Below are 12173 nucleotides of genomic sequence, written 5' to 3' on the forward strand. Positions count from 1 at the left end.
TCAAACAAAATAAGCTATAGTGGCAAAAGCACTGATTTAGTCATACCCCCAACCAACGTAGCTACCATGACAAAACTTTTAAGTGTTGACAAGGCTTAAGTTTCACAGCAGGAGTATGAGAACCTAGAGAGCACTCCTTTGAGGTGCAATAAACATGAATATCATGAACATACTGATTCTTCATGCATGACACTGTCCTCTGGCAATTCTCTGGCCTGGATTTTGATCTCACGTCAGTTTTATACTCATGCAATTTGATTTACTGACATGTATCAATGCAGGTGGGGGGGGAAGAGGACCCTCTCTTTTCGAAGAAATGGATGAAAGAAGTGACAAAGTTTTGATTATGCTTTTCTCACATAATTTCCACAAACAAATACCTGTTTCCTTAAATCTTACTGTTGCTCTGTCTCTGAACATTGGATCAGGTTGTTTCAATTCCTCACAGAGATAAACTCTTAAAACTACAAAGTATCTTCAATTCCTGCAAGGCATCAATACACAGCCCTAAGTGCAAGTATGCTTATTATAGCATTTGTGTTGAGTAAAGAGCTTCAGATATTGAAGGACATGTCTAGAGGGCCATCTCAACTGCAATGCCCCTAAGAACAAAGAAAAGTAGAGGTAGACGTTAAGAATTCCTAGTTTTATTGTGCTGGCCTCAGATCGAGTCATTGGTAATAACTAGTATTATAATTCTGTGTGATGCTGGCCACACTGGTGAGGTTCCATAACAAATATTAGAGGAAGTGAAATGGAAAAAATTGGAAAAAGACCATTTACAATTATTTAAACCAAACCCAAAAATGATTGATGTAAAATCATATTAAAAATAGAAATTGGATTTTTTGTGGTTATTAATAAAATGAACATGGAAAAGAAATACATTCGATATAGAGACATCAAATGTGCCTCAGAGCACAAGTCATGCCTGGAGTTTCATCTTGTCAACATCCATATTCTCCAGTTGAGCAGATAGAACAATTAGCATTTACAAAAGCTTAACTCTTTATTTGGCTGAAATGGCTTCAGTTTATACTATTGATACTAAACACTTCCATTCTAAGATTGGCTGAACTAGAAGAAGAGTAACAACTCACAGAGAGAGGATGCTACAATACATACTGGTGATGCCATATGTGTGAATCTCAGTATTTGATTCCTAGGCCTATGTCATCACGGGTTCAATCCTCTTTACAGGAGTTGCTAAGCCTGTGGCTGTATCATCTTTTCCTCAGAGTTCCTGTAGCTTTTGTGGCCAGGAAGCAGTGGAAGTGGGGTGACCAGGGGTAAGAATTGGTGAGCACAAGGCATCCACATGGGTGTCTCTGGCCTCTGTGTGGAGCCCTGGGGATTCACCACAAATGGGAGCAGGCTTTGTGGCCCTTTCCATGAATGTGTGGACACACTTTGGTCCTCCCGGAAGTGATGATGCTATTGGGGAGCTCAGTGAAGATCCATCTTCTCCTCTGGTAAAACCTGTGGAAGGGGATGCGAGTGTAGAAAATGTCTGTGTTGTACCACAAGAGGGGATGATGTGGCCCCTGGTGCTTGGCACAAGGTCCTCCTGGGAACATCTACATGGCACCCAGCACTGTACTGCTACTGCCCCAAGACATCTCTGCAATCAAGGTCTTTCGATTTAGAAGACAGCTTGCTCTGGTTGGAGACATTAAGTAAACAGAATTTACTATATCTACAAGTTTGCATAACCACTGGCTAGATATCACGGTCAATAGACAGTACTCAGTCATGCACAAAAACCTCTTTACTTAGAAAAACTGTTTAACAGGTGGCTAGGCAGGCTCAAATCCAAATATAAACGGATGCCACTGACTGTACCTTCCTCTTGGTAAACACCAGGGCCCTTTCCAGTGACTCAGGAGATTATCTGAAGAGGGACTATCAAGACAGGTAGCATTAGTATGGTACAGTCAACCCAACTATCATACAGAAATAGGAGCTATCTAGAAGGTGCAGTCTTTATTTCAAGGTCATTGAAAAAATGGTGGACAAGTAATTTTGGATTAATGAGTAAGCACTTAAGATGTGCAACTTTTTGTGTTTTGGGTCCTCCAGAGCAGGAAGAACTATGTCCCTTCTGCTACAAGTTATCAAAACCTCAACCCCCCACTTCCTCGCTGATGATGAATAACCATAGACTTGACCCCCACTTCAGCTGGTGCTTGCTAAATTCTTTGCAAAACATACTGATTTCTGTGGCACTCATGTTGATTTTTGCAGTAAATGGAAATGCATGGAAATACACTGCTTTTTTTAAATAATAGATTACATTATTGATCATATTTTAATTGTTCATTTGATGAAAACCTGTGGCTTTGGGTATTTTCCAATTCATTGCATAATTTTCAGTTGCTGCAAAATTTAGTACCATCTGAAGTTGAAGTTTATGCCCTAAAGAATACATAACTCCTACCAATCAAGTTATCTGTATTTTGTACATGAATAACAAAGAGCTTTCAGATTTCATTACTGCAAGTTGCTCAATAGCATGAAACGCAGTGGTTTCAGTCTGAAACTATGTACATTTTAGAAACTAAATTTTGCTTTTATGTATTAGATTTGCTTGAATCTGAAACTGAAAGTGAGACATGGGGTTGCAAAATAAGGTTATACAAAGAACAGTATTTGCAACAAAACATTAAAACTTTACATTTACATTTTCATATTTTGTTTGGATTCTGCAAAAATTGCCTTGATTTTACTTTAAACCTGCAAGATATCGTTGTTTTGGTTTTTTTAAACCTTGACATTTTGTGGACGATACATTTTTACATTAAATTTAATGTATCCAAGTGAAAGACCTAAAATTTCTGGAAACTTTGATTTATGAAATTTCACTTGGGTGAAATTTACTTGGCAGCTCAGTTTTCATATTATAATTCGTGATCTCAAAATTTCAGGCATTTTGTATGAAAACTGCCTTTCTCACAAAAAACAAAACAAAACAATAAAAGTGATGTGCTGGCATTAATCAATGGTCCTGAATAAAACTACTAAATTTCATGACCCAAATATTTACTATTTTTGCACAGCACAACTGTGAAACTCACCTGAATCAAACCCAACAATGTTTGTACAAACACCTGTGGACAAAACTGTTGAATTTCATATAACTATATTCAGAGGCTTCCAAAGTACAATCAGAAAAAGAGAAAAAACTGCATCAGCAGCAAAGAAATGTTCCACTTATAGTAGTGATGGAAAAGTGGTTTTAAAAAGTGCTAACTAATTGTGATGTTTTACAAAATAACCCTAACATTCCTAATAAACAAAACGTTTTTTTCCCTGTCTCATTGCTTCAGTTGGGCTTGATCTTTTTCCATGCTGAAGAGCTGATTGCACAGGTGTGACATACACAAGTCATTCATTTTTTCTCAGTCAAGCTGCAGACCCAAAGTGGTGAGCTGTTCCTGGTTCTTAAAGAGAGAAGGCGGGGGAAGAGGAGAGATTTTTGAATTGTCCATTTTTCTTCATTTACAGAGGGAGTATTGGAGTGCAACAAGAAATTCACTTGTTCCCCAAGCCTGAAAGCAGATAAGGACACTGTTAATCAGACTGTAGTTCAAGACATTGTCATCGATTTTAAACCAATGGCTACTCCACAGACAAAAACAGATGCAGGGCAAGAAGAGGTTTGAATCCAAGAGTTTTAGGCCAGCATATCATTGACCTCCCAACTGTTTTGACTTCAATATCCCAAGAATGAATGGTGAAACAAATGTTTATGCTCACAGAGCAGCCCTTTGTAAGTAACTTTACGAGCTATGTTTAATGTTAGCAACCCCAGCAAGCTACTCCAAGGCGGCTTGATGAACAGAGAGATATCCAAACGAGTGAAAAGTACTGCATGTGTGCCTGCTTTAATTAATGTCTGTTTGTAAAGCTCAGAGACATGAATGGCAATGATCTGTGAGCGCCTAACTAATCTCCCCCTGGGACCCCTTCAAAGAGGCCATTTTCCACTGTATTACTTTCATTAAGGATGTTGTGCATTCCCACGCTGATGCTTTTTCTATTTATGAAACTTGTTTTCCACACCATTGGCCTCTGCACACATTTTATCCTCTCTTTTCAGCTAATACAAAGCAGAGCCTTTGATGTGTTTCTGGGCTATTGATATCATGGAGCAGTTTCAAAGGGCCAGGGTCATTGAGGGAAGGGAGAGGAAGTATGATGACATTTTCCAGGCCTTAGCAGACTTTGGTTTGGCTCAGACAATGTTTTCTGCTGGAGTCACCTGCAGGGATTTCCCATGAAGAAAACCAAGCTCCATGCGTGAAATGGAACAGTCTTGGAGAAAGCACCATGATGGAAAAGAGCTCAAATGTTTACAGAATGGATAAGCCTAAAAAGGTTTGGACTCTGTTTACGCAGTATGGCTTAGTGGATAGAGCACTGGGCAGGGACTCAGAACACCTGGGTTCCATCTCCATCACTAGCCTGCTGGGTGACCGTGGGTAAGTCATTTCACCTCCCTGTGACTCAGTTTCCCCATTTCTAAAATGGGAATAATGATACTGATTTTCTTTGCAAAGTGTCTGAGATCTAAGAGGTAGTTATTATTATTGTCCACTTTCCCAAAGCACTCACTTTGATCAACTCCCTCTTCCTGCCTACTCAGCTTCCTCTGAACTTTACCTGAGATTTCTTTACCTAATAAACACTGCTCTGGGCCCTCTCCTTTTCCTTTGCCCTGGGCCCAGCTGCTCTCAAAATCCTCTGTTAGTTAATCCACGAACAGTCACTGCAACAGTCACTATTACTGTCTACTGCCTTTAGCCTGAATGCATGTGTGGTTAAGACTTCCTTTGTATTGGGAAGCACTGGTGGTGAACGTCACGAGAAGCAATGGAGAACAGAGATAGCAGGATCATAAGACAAGGGGCTCTCGGAAAGGTGGGGGTGTGTCTGAGGGATGCGGAGAACTGAAATCATTTAGGGCCAAATCCAATCATAGATTCATAGATATTAAGGTCAGAAGGGACCATTATGATCATCTAGTCTGACCTCCTGCACAATGCAGGCCACAGAATCTCACCCACCCACTCCTGCGATAAACCTCTCACCTATGTCTGAGTACTGAAGTCCTCAAATCATGGTTTAAAGACTTCAAGGAGCAGAGAATCCTCCAGCAAGTGACCCTTGCCCCATGCTACAGAGGGAGGTGAAAAACCTCCAGGGTCTCTGCCAATCTGCCCCGGAGGAAAATTCTTTCCCGACCCCAAATATGGCGATCAGCTGAATCCTGAACCCATATGGGCAAGATTCACCAGCCAGATACCCAGGAAAGAATTCTCTGTAGTAACTCAGATCCCACCCCATCTAACATCCCATCACAGGCCATTGGGCCTATTTACCATGAATATTTAAGGTTTCAGAGTAACAGCCGTATTAGTCTGTATTTGCAAAAAGAAAAGGAGTACTTGTGGCACCTTAGAGACTAACCAATTTATTTGAGCATAAGCTTTCGTGAGCTACAGCTCACTTCATCGGATGCATACTGTGGAAAGTGTAGAAGATCTTTTTATACACACAAAGCATGAAAAAATACCTTCCCCCACCCCACTCTCCTGCTGGTAATAGCTTATCTAAAGTGATCACTCTCCTTACAATGTGTATGATAATCAAGTTGGGCCATTTCCAGCACAAATCCAGGTTTTCTCACCCTCCCCCCCCCACAAACTATTACCAGCAGGAGAGTGGGGTGGGGGGAGGTATTTTTTCATGCTTTGTGTGTATAAAAAGATCTTCTACACTTTCCACAGTATGCATCCGATGAAGTGAGCTGTAGCTCACGAAAGCTTATGCTCAAATAAATTGGTTAGTCTCTAAGGTGCCACAAGTACTCCTTTTCTTTTTATGAATATTTAAGGATCAATTAATCCTGTGTAAGAAGGGTGTGCTGGTCCTGGGTGAGAAGTGAACAGAGGCCTCCACCTGGCTTTTGAAGGAGAGCTCAGAGGGGGACCCATCTACTGCACCTGGTGGACAATCTGCTGGCTAGGAACTTTGCTAGGCCCCAGTGCATATACTGTAATGTACAGTGCTTGGCAGGCTGTACACTTCTGTAAGCCACACTGTACCTTCTAAGTCATCCTACCCTGCACTGCCAGGCTGGTTGTGGTAAGCATCCTGCACGTGGTACCACACTTATCTCCATAGTGTTTATAACTGAACTTTAACACAGTTTAAAATGTGTTGACCATCCTCTGTTCTGCAGGCGTCTCTTTCAGACACAGGTGGGCCTGAAACTTAAGTTTATCAGTTTTGGTAATGCCTAGCCTTCTTTGAGATCCACACATGATGCTACGTGATAGCCTATAGACAAATAACAAGCAGGTTAGGAAAGGCAGCTGACAGATTCATTCTTGATGGGCTTTCAGAAATTATTTCATGACAAATTGTGCCCTTGTAATTTAAAGTTCATTACAAAACGGGATGAATCTTGGACCTTCTAAAAGCCTTAGATGTTTGCTTTAAATGTTGCTTTTTTCTGTAGCCTGGCTCGTAGGTGAGCTGCCTACAAATTCAACTTTAACGTCTCCAGAAGAAGCTTGACAACGGCCTTACTAAATTAAGACAAAAGGGAACCTAAACCCTAAGTGTGCTGAGTGTTTGCTTTGGATGGGCATAAGGTGGCTGGATTTGCAGCCTGTGTGTATTTACCTGAGAGTTATTCCTGATAAGCAGAGTGATACTAAAGCACCACTCTGTGATAATGCTAACACCATCTGCCAGGGGCTGATAGCTTGCAGAGTAATGCTGTCATCAGCACTTGAGTGGTGATGGAAAGTTATTGCTTCAGTAATCACTGCTGCTTTCATCTTCTCTCTAATTTGCTACTGTCATTAAAAACTGTTGTAAAAAAAAAAACAGAGAAGAAACTTTTGTCTTTATTGTGATGAATTACTTCCAGGCCACCTCTGGGTGCCACTGCTGTGTGTTTACTGCCTTCTACCTACTGCCAGTTTTATTTACTCACACTGGAGAGTGAAATTTACTGTCCACCTATGACTACTCTTACCCTCTGATTTAGTGACAAATACGCAAAGGAGATTTATATTAGCATTGATATATATATATATATATATATATATATATATATATATATATATATATATAAACTGCTGTAGCAGAGAGCTCAGTTTGGCCTAGTACAGTTAGCAGGGTTTACCTTTCTTCTGCAGGAGATTCTGTCTGGCTTTAATGAAAGCAAGAATGTCAGCATCAGTCTGGCTGTCTCCAGTGAGTGGGATAGCCGAACTTGAACTCCGGGGGGTCCTGAAATAAACAAGTACATTCAGGGACTCAGCTGAGTAAGCAGATTGATTCTATGTTCTCTATTCCTGTCCCCTTTTTTTCTGTTTGAAAAAAAGACAGATTTAAGGGCTTTCTCCTGAGGTTGTGTTGGCAGAAGCCAGCCTAAGTTAGGGCAAAATCAAGGCCACGGTGTTTAAACTTTCCGATCTGTATATGCTTTTAAAATACACCGGGATTCCCATAAATCTAACAAACTGCAACCTGTTTAGTTATTACATGCTCTCCTCTCACACACGAAGAGTTAAAAAATATTTTAATGTCAACCCACAGAAAATTACTGTCAAGCAGAGTTAAATAATGCAATGAGGTCACTAGAGAAATGGTGGGTGTATCTATGCAATGCGACTCTTTGCTACAGAACTGATGCCGCTATTAGCATTGGACAAATCTGTTGCACCTGTGCCTCCGAGAGGCAAGCTGAGTGAGCGTTCCATGGAATAGCATGTCAGCATGGATGTACATGTAGAACGAGATTGTGGATCACATGATGTTCATGACATTTGCCAGCAGTCACTGCTATGAGGACAAGTCTAGGGGATAAACAGCAGCTTACTGCAATATCTTTTTGCCTATTTAAGTCCCTATCCTGCACTGAGTCCCTGTGCCCATGTGGTTAAGCCAGGACCCTACATTATAAATTCTTTGACACAAAGATCATGGGTCAGATCTTCAGCTAGTACAAAATGGCATGGCTCCATTGATGTAAATTTACACCAGCTGAAGATTTGGCCCTATGCCTTCACATTGGTTAATAGATGAACTAGTCCATAACTGGTACCATAATAAATACTACTAACATTTTCCAAATAGAAACTATCATAATCAAAGCACAATAAAAATATGGAAAGGAATCATGATTATATAGACATTCTACTTTTTAAAAAACTCTTTTCTAATTTTGGTTTTCTCGACAGCACTTAAGTAACTATTATGGCAGAATATAATCTTGGCTGATATAGAACAGATGTCTGATACTGTGCTGCTAATTAAGTCTCTAGCTGGTAAGTGGTGGTGTGCTGGCACAGAACCAAGATGGCAATTGTACAGAAATTGTTACAAACTCCACAAAATGTCTATTTTTATCAAATTAACAAGGATATTCTAAAACTCCAACAGAGCACTATTTCTTAGGATGATCTTTCTAGTAGCTATTAGTGGAGACATCTCTATAAAAACTATAAGGACTGAGTAAAAACTGAGGACCACAGAGTCAGATATTCTCAGTTAAGGAAGCAGATTACAACACACTTTGTCACATGAAAGTCAACGTCCTCCTTTATGACCTGGAGTTACTGTTGTGCAGCATCTCATGGGTTCAGACGTAGGCCATCAAGGAGCCATTATCAAGAAATTATTCAGCACAGTATAGTAACTAATTCATATAAAAGTTAACTTTTCTGTACCTTCTGCTAAATTTTGATTAGCAGCAGTGTTAACAGTGAAAAGTGTACAGTACATAAGAGCAGGTGCTGCCTAACTTCCATTTTAACCTGTTTTTCCTTTCTCATTTCACACACACACACACACACACACACATTTCTGAAACACTGATCTTTTGGGAAGAAATTTTCCATGCTTTGCCTCTTCCCAAAAGTGGATTATTTTGCAAAATTTGAGGAAGATACCTTCTGCTCTTTTTCCTATTGTAAATAAATAAATAAATAAATGCTAACCACATCTTCTTAGATACGGCTATAGTAAAAAAACAACTTAAGTGTTAAACTTGAAGCACAGCAGGGTTATAGCTAGTTTTTTTTTTGGAGTGGGGGGGAAGTGAACATAAACAAAAGTGATTCCAAAAAATCTCAGTAGCCTCTGCTAACAAATTCGTCGAGCATAAGGCAGCTATGCCTCCTTTGAGAAAACAATACAAATACTCACTACCCAGCCTGACAGACACAGGGGTTGTTGTTCTCAGTTGTTACTGGCATAATTTGCACAAAGGAGACTGTGAATGTCTTAAGGAAATACCCACAGCAAAATCTTATTAAAAATTCTGCTGTAACACAGGGGCTGGGGAAAAGCATGGTGGTGAAAAATATTATGGATCTCTTGATTTTAAGGTCTCTGCATCCTACGTTGGTCTACAAATTCTAAGATCCCCATTTAAAAACAAAAGAATATAAAAAGAGCCTTTTATGTTGTTATGGTATATGTTTCACAATATGAACCAGCAGAAAACTGCCTCCAGTCAAACAGTAAGTGCACGAAACGTGGGGAGTCACCTCTTAATATGGGTGCACGGGGTATAAGTGAGGACATAGCCTTGCCTTTAATTATAAAGTCAGATTCAAAATGAGCAGCTTCAGTATATTATTAAGAGACACGGAGAGATGAAAATGGAACATTCAGGATTCTAATGCACTGGAGACAAAATGCCAGCCTACCTTACCCTCTGAATGGCACCAACATGCTCCCTACCTTGTATTTGAAGCTGAGTTGCTGATCCTGCTCAAGTTGTTTTTCCTACCACGATCTTCATTGGGGTTGACTCTACTGGTATCTGAAAAACTGGAGGTGGAAAATGGAGGGATAATTAAGAGTTTATGTGGAGGAAACTTCTGGATACATCTGAAATGACTACAATGAAGCTGGTTTTTAGAATGGTTTCAGAGTAGCAGCCGTGTTAGTCTGTATTCGCAAAAAGAAAAGGAGTACTTGTGGCACCCTAGAGACTAACCAATTTATTTGAGCATAAGCTTTCATGAGCTACAGCTCACTTCATCGGATGCATTCAGTGGAAAATACAGTGAGGAGATTTATATACACGCAGAACATGAAAAAATGGGTGTTATCATACACACTGTAAGAAGAGTGATCACTTAAGATGAGCTAATACCAGCAGGAGAGCGGGGGGGGGGGGGGGAGGGGGAGAAAACCCTTTGTAGTGATAATCAAGGTGGGCCACTTCCAGCAGTTAACAAGAACATCTGAGGAACAGTGGGGGGTGGAGGGGGGGAATAAACATGGGGAAATAGTTTTACTTTGTGTAATGACACATCCACTCCCAGTCTCTATTCACGCCTAAGTTAATTGTATCCAGTTTGCAAATTAATTCCAATTCAGCAGTCTCTTGTTGGAGTCTGTTTTTGAAGTCCTTTTGTTGTAATATTGCGACTTTTAGGTCTGTAATCGAGTGACCAGAGAGATTGAAGTGTTCTCTGACTGGTTTTTGAATGTTATAATTCTTGACGTCTGAGTTGTGTCCATTTATTCTTTTACGTAGAGACTGGCCAGTTTGACCACCGTACATGGCAGAGGGGCATTGCTGGCACATGATGGCATACATCACATTGGTAGATATGCAGGTGAACGAGCCTCTGATAGCGTGGCTGATGTGATTAGGCCCTATGATGGTGTCCCCTTAATAGATATGTGGACACAGTTGGCAACGGACTTTGTTGCAAGGATAGGTTCCTGGGTTAGTGGTTCTGTTGTGTGGTTGCTGGTGAGTATTTGCTTCAGGTTGGGGGGCTGTCTGTAGGCAAGGACTGGCCTGTCTCCCAAGATTCGTGAGAGTGTTGGGTCGTCCTTCAGGATAGGTTGTAGATCCTTGATGATGCGTTGGAGAGGTTTTAGTTGGGGGCTGAAGGTGATGGCTAGTGGCGTTCTGTTATTTTCTTTGTTGGGCCTGTCCTGTAGTAGGTGACTTCTGGGTACTCTTCTGGCTCTGTCAATCTGTTTCTTCACTTCACCAGGTGGGTACTGTAGTTGTAAGAATGCTTGATAGAGATCTTGTAGGTGTTTGTCTCTGTCTGAGGGTTGGAGCAAATGCGGTTGTATCGTAGAGCTTGGCTGTAGATGATGGATCGTGTGGTGTGGTCTGGGTGAAAGCTGGAGGCATGTAGGTAGGAATAGTGGTCAGTAGGTTTCCGGTATAGGGTGGTGTTTATGTGACCATCGCTTATTAGCACCGTAGTGTCCAGGAAGTGGATCTCTTGTGTGGACTGGTCCAGGCTGAGGTTGATGGTGGGATGGAAATTGTTGAAATCTTGGTGGAATTCCTCAAGGGCTTCTTTCCCATGGGTCCAGATCATGAACATGTCATCAATATAGCGCAAGCAGAGCAGGGGCATTACGGGACGAGAGCTGAGGAAGCGTTGTTCTAAGTCAGCCATAAAAATGTTGGCATACTGTGGGGCCATGCGGGTACCCATAGCAGTGCCGCTGATTTGAAGGTATACATTGTCCCCAAATGTAAAATAGTTATGGGTAAGGACAAAGTCACAAAGTTCAGCCACCAGGTTAGCCGTGACATTATCGGGGATACTGTTCCTGACGGCTTGTAGTCCATCTTTGTGTGGAATGTTGGTGTAGAGGGCTTCTACATCCATAGTGGCCAGGATGGTGTTTTCAGGAAGATCAGCAATGGATTGGAGTTTCCTCAGGAAGTCGGTGGTGTCTTGAAGATAGCTGGGAGTGCTGGTAGCGTAGGGCCTGAGGAGGGAGTCTACATAGCCAGACAATCCTGCTGTCAGGGTGCCAATGCCTGAGATGATGGGGCGTCCAGGATTTCCAGGTTTATGGATCTTGGGTAGCAGACAGAATACTCCAGGTCAGGGTTCCAGGGGTGTGTCTGTGCGGATTTGTTCTTGTGCTTTTTCAGGGAGTTTCTTGAGCAAATGGTGTAGTTTCTTTTGGTAACCCTCAGTGGGATCAGAGGGTAATGGCTTGTAGAAAATGTTGTTGGAGAGCTGCCTAGCAGCCTCTTGTTCATATTCCGACCTATTCATGATGACGACAGCACCTCCTCTGGCAGCCTTTTTGATTATGATGTAAGAGTTGTTTCTGAGGCTGTGGATGGCATTGTGTTCTGCACGGCTGAGGTT

General features: G+C 41.3%; 1 protein-coding gene across 1 annotated transcript in view; it reads right to left on the reverse strand.

The window, feature by feature from the left end:
- Nucleotides 1–284: 284 nt before the first annotated feature.
- KIF6 (kinesin family member 6) overlaps nt 285–12173 on the reverse strand; it is a 279607-nt gene continuing 267718 nt past the window's right edge. The window contains exons 20-22 of the mRNA XM_043543510.1: nt 9766–9855; nt 7199–7305; nt 285–3548 (exon numbers count right to left, since the gene is read on the reverse strand). Coding sequence (XP_043399445.1) covers nt 3532–3548; nt 7199–7305; nt 9766–9855 — 214 coding nt within the window. The 3' untranslated portion in view covers nt 285–3531. The remainder of the gene's footprint in view (nt 3549–7198; nt 7306–9765; nt 9856–12173) is intronic.

The sequence above is a fragment of the Chelonia mydas genome, chromosome 3, assembly GCF_015237465.2.
Source record: "Chelonia mydas isolate rCheMyd1 chromosome 3, rCheMyd1.pri.v2, whole genome shotgun sequence".
NCBI lineage: Eukaryota > Metazoa > Chordata > Testudines > Cheloniidae > Chelonia > Chelonia mydas.